Here is a 7,161-nt window from a genome sequence, read left to right on the forward strand (position 1 = left end):
TGTCAATTGCATGGCCAAAAAGTAAATTTGATTCATTTTAGGACTGAGCATTTACAGATTTATCACTGTCTTAGTGGAATATTTGCAACAATAAGAGAAATATTTGTGATCAGAAACCTGTTAGTGATTGCATTGCATCCTCATGTTTCAGAGGTTGGAAACCATTCCAGGTTGTAAAGATATAAATGTTTGATATGTTGAATATCAATATCTGAAAACACATATCTGGTCTTAGAAAAGAGAGATAACTAGATGTTCTAAGACGGAAAGAAGAAAGGAAAAAACAGAGGTTGGGGGAAGACCCAGGAAAGCGTCTATTTCATTTGCTCTATTTTTATTGGCTTCCACACTAGTTATAAATATATTTGAGTGATCTACATATGCAGGTAACATACTCTGTGCAATGTTTATTTTATTTTTTTCCCAGTCATACAGTAAATTGATGGTACTCAAATGATCCATTGTGGAGAAGCTACTATCAAGGAAGGGAAGAATGAGATTTCTGTTTTACCCTGTGTGGCTGAATGTAGCAGAAAGAAAATTGAGCTATTACTCTATGGAAGTCAGGAAACCATATTCCTATCTGAGGTTTTTAGCTTTTTCAAAACACAGCAACAAAATAACCTCTCCCTATCTGTGATTAAGCAGCTTTAGATTGCTGCTGGAAATGGATCCCACCCCACGCTATCCCATGCCCAATTTATATATCATGCCAAGTGTCAATTTTTAATTACAGAATATGTCAACATTTCATGGAAAATATGATGTTCTACTTGGGAAGTGTATGCTACTTCCATTTTCAAGAACAAAAGTCTAATGTCAAATAGGTCATTTGTACAGCAAATGTTGTTCTTTTCCTCATGGATTTCCACTGCACCTGAATTTAATACCTTTTCATTCAAAAACTTCAAACACCCTTTTTCCCTTGCATGAGGATGACAAAATACGTAGAATGGAAATGGTTTCTCCTTGTCTTTTTCCTTCTCCTTTTCTTGCTCTTTGCTGAACTTTGGCTTGTTGGCTAAGCTTGTTGGGTCACAGTTTTCATGCAGCTGTAGAAATATCAGAGGAAGCCAGCAACCACATAATGAATACAAGTATTCTCAACATCATTTACTGCTGTATCTTTACATCATTTCTTTGTTTATCATTTCTTAGCACGCATATCCTTAGATTTCTTCCTGATGAAGGATCAAACATCATTAAATCTATCATCTCCTTACTTCACCATGAAAATGAACTAAGGCTACTCATGGCTGTCATTTTTCATGCTTATCAGACTTGATTGAACTGATATAGAACTATTTGAGAAACTCTAAGGTATATCTTTACATTTTATTTATGGAGTATTTACTAATAGGATTTCTATCAATAACATAAGCCAAAACTATTCTTCAAGCAGAAGAGATTCTTCATGTTTATTTAACATATTCTGAATTGTTGAGATGTTTCTTGGTACATGTTTGAAGTGAAAGGCAAGTTTACCACATTAGGAACTTATATTGAAACTTTGTATCAATGAAATCGGAAATTTAGGTCTAACTGAATTGTCAAGATACTATTTGGTAAAGGTTTGATGTTGTGTATATTTTGTAAAAATTTATATGTCCATATTCTCTTTTCATCTCCGTAATTGTCCAGGACATGTCATTAAAATTTTATGGAATGATTTTGTTACATGCTGTATGCCCACTGTAGATTTTGGTCACTCTCCTGTCCTTTAACGTCCAGTACATAATTTTAAATGTGTCATACCGATAAAGAGGGTCAAATAAATATAACATTATTCATCAGTTTACTTCTCTAATTTCCCAATTTCTTTACTTTCTCCATATTTCCATCTCTTCTGGCTACAGCTCAGGAACTAATTTTATATAATTGCAGGATTTCTTAACTCAGCTCCCCCTGTGATATTCTGAAGCAAAGGAAAATTCCTCAACTGAAAAAATAAATTAAACAACCTGACACATACAGTTATTTGATCACAGCGCTTGTGGGTTTATCGTGTGCTTCAGTTTTAGGCATGGCTAGTTTGGGTGAACAACCTGGGGAAACTGTCTATTGATAGCTGATTCCTAGTCTCCTTTTAGTACCAGTTATGCAAAAGAGTATTTAATACTCCTGTCTATTGGGAAACAAAGATCATGCAATATCTAAACTATAACCACAATATTTCTGCTTAGGTTTGTTTGTTTGTTTGTTTGTTTTTAAAAGGCAGGAAGACAATAATTTCTATGGAAACTGAACTATTGCTGAATTGTTCTAAGAGATCAGTTATTCCTATTAACATTGCTTTGTAATCCACTTCAGTGTAGTTTTAACCAACTGTTTTTTTTTCTTTAAGAAGGAAAGAAAAGAACAGAACAGAAAAGAAAAGAATGGAACTCTATCAAGAGAAAGAGCATGAGCTTAAGCGGCCTTTAAAAGGCACTTCTGTATCAGTATCATTTTTCCCCATTTTATTTCCTTTCCACTATGAAGGAAATTATTTAATTGAATAGTCTGGATTGATGAGATCACATTTTTAAATAATAGTTCAGCAATATCACAAGATCATATCAGAAGATGACGGGTTTGTATGTTCTATTTCATCATTATCAACAAGTCTCTGAGATTATAATGGTTAGGACCTGCTAGGAAACTGGTTGATAAGCAGTTAAAGCCCCTCATGCCTCGTCAGAAAGCTTTGGAACTGGAATTCTATTGGAGAAAAAAGGCAACTATGTTAAGCCCTGATATGTCCATATCACAAGGGAACTTCGGGAAAAAATGTAGTGCTTAATCTACTGACTTTGCAAAGATAGAACCAAGCTGTTTCACTCTATCTTTCAAAGCATCTTTAACTGCTTTATTTCTAAAGCTATAGATAATTGGGTTGAGCAAGGGGGTTACCACTGTGTTGAGCATTGTTGCTACCTTATTGAAATCCATGGATGAGCTTCCAGATGGCCTCACGTAGATGAATATGGAGCTACCATAGTAGAGTGAGGCCACATTGATATGTGAACTGCAAGTACTAAAAGCTTTATTCCTACCTTGGGCAGAAGGCATCCTCATCACTGTTACAATGATGCAGATATAAGAGATGGTGGTGACAGACACAGAGGAAAGCAATGTAAAACATGATGAGGCAAATTCTATAGCTTGAACAAGGCTAGTATCTGCACACAGCAACTTTGTCAAGGGTCCTGTGTCACAGAAGAAATGATCAATGACATTAGGGCCACAGTAAGGCAGTTCTGATTTGGAAACTACTCCAACTGCAATACAAACAAAACTAATGATCCAGCAGAAAAGCACCATCAGTAAACAGACCTGGCTACTCATGATGGCTGTGTAGCGCAATGGGTTGCAAATGGTTAGGTAGCGGTCCACAGACATTGCTCCCAGGAGGAGGACTTCTGTGGTTCCTGCAAGGAAGTATAATGTGACTTGAATGGCACATGCAAAGAAGGAGATGGTCTTCTTCTCTGAAATGAGAATGCTGAGCATCTTTGGTATGACAGTGGTGGTGATGATAATTTCCAACCAGGAGAGGTGTTTGAGGAAATAGTACATAGGGGAGTGGAGGCGGGAGTCCAGGCGGACCATGAGGACAACAAGAGTGTTACCCATTAATGATAACACATACATGATCAGGACAAGGCAGAAGAGTGGCAGCTGCATCTTCTGGAGATTGGAAAAGCCAAGTAAAACAAATTCTGTGACAGCATGTTCTGAGAAATTTTCTCTGTTACTCAAGATCATTGGGCCAGGTAACTGTAAAATAAACAAGCAAAAATCCCCCCACAACAATGTTATTTCTATCTCTATGAATTCTGAGCCTGGATGAGAGAATAAAACAAAGTAGGAGAAATTGTGAAATAATTTGTGGATATACCAAAGCATTGAAGAATTTGGGGCTTGGGTCTACTTTCTGAAATTGAAACCACCTGACAGGATATTTTATATACCGTTTATGACATATCTATATTCTTATAGACTTTACGGAGACGTGTGCACATACACATGCACATGTACACACACTCATTCATACAGTATCTTGCTTATTTTTATTGTTTTTCTTCCAAAAGATGGTAAGGGTTTTTTCTGGTGAGGTGAAAGATAATGCACAACAAATTTGAAATTAATCTCTCTTCATTTATCTGGCTAAGCAAAAATGGTAAGATGGTGACCAGAAAGCCAAGCAATGATCGAATGCATGGATGAAATACATTTCACACAATTTTACTTCCAAAGGAATCATCTAACTGTTGATGATGAATAACACTACTTACCTTCAGGGTAAGGAATTTCCTTGCAATTTTGAATTTTTCATTCAGTATGGGCAAAATTCTTTATATACAGTTCAGGGTTGGGAGATGCAATAAAAAAGGTTCAGGATTAAAGAATAACATGAAGGGAAGTGGTTCTTGCATTTTACTTAGTAGCGACCTTTAGCAACTATATCCATATCTCTTTCTGTACTTATCAAGCTTAATTGAAATATTAAAATAATTAAATACATTAAATAAAAAGCTGCTATCCAGTACACTTTGTTTAGGAATGACTATTTCTCTATGAAAACTTACTCTGAACTCTTGATAAAAATATATTTTCTTAAAATATAAGAATATTATTATAAGGTAGAAGCAAAAAAAAAAAAAATGAAATGCTATCTGCTTGGCCTGAAATTCTTAACTATTACAATAGATCTGCAGAAGATCCCCACTGCCCGCTTATAATAATTCTCAGCTTTATTTCATTTAAGCTAAAGTAATCACTTGGGGATTTAAGTAGGGATTTTGGAGATCCAGGCATATCTGCTTGGAAATTTGTTTTGTCAAATTTAAATAAATATTGGCTTCCCTCAGTACAGTATGTTATATCCTGCCTCATGTTCATAATGGAGTTCAATACACATATACCTTGGTAGCAGAGGATTATAAATGGAACTGGAGGATTCTAAAAAAAAGTTAAAGGGATATTTTGATAATCATTTAATTAAGGCATAGAAGTAAAGGTGGTTTGGATGCAAGTAAAGCTTTTGTAAGAGAGCATTTTATACAACATAATAGTGATCTTAAAAAAAAAGGCAAGAGAAAATACAAATGATCTTGGATAAGATAAAAAAAAAAAAAGAAGGAAGAAGAATTTAAAAATCCCCAGGGAGGGCAACTATTACTCACCAAATTAAGGTTTTACAGAGGGCATTATCCACATTAACAGTGAGAGAGATGGAAATAAAGATGAATTATGCAAAACCAAGACATTCTGAATTTGTAGAGAAACTGGGAAAAGGGTTGGCATATAAATTATGAAAGAAAAAGAAAAGAAAAGGAAGTGATATTAAAGCTAAAAGAAGGAAAGAATGTAGTAACAGATATTGCAACTATGCAAAAACTGTGGGAGCAGTATTATACTACTTTATACAAAAATCAAGAAGTTTCTTCAGAAAAAGTTGATGAATATTTATATAAACAGAATTTACTGAAGATTACAGAGGATCAGAGACAAATTTTGAATGGATCTATAAAAATAAGGGAATGGTCTGAAACTTTTAAAAAGATGAAAATAGAAATGGCATCAGGTCCACATGGGTTGCTAGCTTATGATTAAGGATGAGCTTTTACAACCTTTAGAAGAAACAATGAATATTGTTATTACTATTAGTATTAAGAATAATTAATATTATTCTACAGACTGGAAAGATTCCCGATAGCTGCATTGAGCACTAATACCTTAAGAGGGACAACATTTGACTTTAACAAGAAATTATTGACCAATATCTTTATTGGAGAAAGACTATAAATTGTTTACCATGCTTTTGGCTGAAACGTTGAAGGTAATTTTACCGGACTTTATTCATGAAGATTAATGTAGGATTTGCCTAAAAGACAATTATGAGATAATATTAGAAATGTTTCGGATATTCTGGAGTACTTGGAGCAGGATAGTGAAAAAAAATCTTTCATATTCTTAGATGCAGAGAAGGCCTTTGATAATTTGAATTGGATGTTCTTGTTTAGAGTTCTGGAACATATGAACCTTGGAGATAATTTTACTAAATGGGTGAGATTGATTTATACTTCTCAGAGAGCACATATAATTCTTAATGGAGAACTAACAAAACCTTGCGAGATTCAAAAAGGGACAAGACAAGGATGTGCACTGCCTCCACTTTTGTTCATTTTAGTTCTTCAGGTACTGAATAAAGACATAAGACAATATCAGAAAATTATGGGAATTATCATTAAAGAAGAAACTTATAAGTTAAGAGCACATCTGAATGATTTGGTGTTAGTTTTGGAAGATCCACTAGAGGGAGTAGAAACATTAATGAGAAATTAAAGGACTTTGGCCTCTTAGCAGGCTTTAAGATTAATAATCAGAAGACAAAGATCTTATCAAAAACATGAAATTAGAATATCAAGTAGAACTGATGGAGAAAACTGATTTTAAGATTGAGGAAAAAGTAAAATACTTGGTTATTTCTATAACAAATATGAAATGTATATAATTTCAAAATAATTATTCAAAGACATGGAATGAAATTAAGAAGGACATATTAAGATGGGAGAATTAAAATTGTCACTGTGGAGAAGAATCCTTCTGATAAAAATGAATGTTTTGCCAAGAATCGATGTTTTTATTGCAGACAATACCTCTTTTGACAACTGATGTGCCATTCAGACAATTGCAGAAAAATAGATCTAAATTTATATGGCAAGGGAAAAAAACCCCCACATGTTAAATATAAATTGTTATTGTTAGCAGAATTTGAGAGTTTCTGACTCTCCCCAATTAGGATTCAGTCCGGCAGTAGATCAGACATGACAACACCAGCTGAGATTTTAAAGTTTTATTGAAACCAGGCCAATAGAGTCAGCTGGGCTCTCCCCTTAAGGCAGAGAAGAACCCCGATCACACCCAAAGAAGATGATTTTATACATGTTTCTTACACAGAGATACAGCAATTAACAAATTGATTGGCTAAAATTGGCATAAATTTGGGATCCTCCTTATTATTGGGGGAAACCTGTCTTCCCCATGACCTATTGGTTGCTAGTCAAAAATCGGGGCACCCCTTTGATCTTCTGATATTTATTGTTTTGTGGAATGCAGAGGTATCGGCAGAGCAACTAGAGGGTCTTCTGAAGGCTAGAAGATTGGGGTCACTTT

General features: G+C 34.6%; 1 protein-coding gene across 1 annotated transcript; it reads right to left on the reverse strand.

The window, feature by feature from the left end:
• Positions 1-2,778: 2,778 nt before the first annotated feature.
• LOC148215498 (olfactory receptor 6M1-like) lies at positions 2,779-3,747 on the reverse strand. Its single transcript, XM_088142900.1, has one exon. The coding sequence runs from the start codon at positions 3,745-3,747 to the stop codon at positions 2,779-2,781; it is 969 nt and encodes a 322-aa protein (XP_087999026.1).
• Positions 3,748-7,161: the final 3,414 nt, after the last annotated feature.

This window comes from Python bivittatus, unplaced genomic scaffold, assembly GCF_059951505.1.
Source record: "Python bivittatus isolate LINGU-HERP-01145 unplaced genomic scaffold, Pbiv_v1 ctg000470_np1212, whole genome shotgun sequence".
In the NCBI taxonomy this organism is placed as follows: Eukaryota; Metazoa; Chordata; class Lepidosauria; order Squamata; family Pythonidae; genus Python; species Python bivittatus.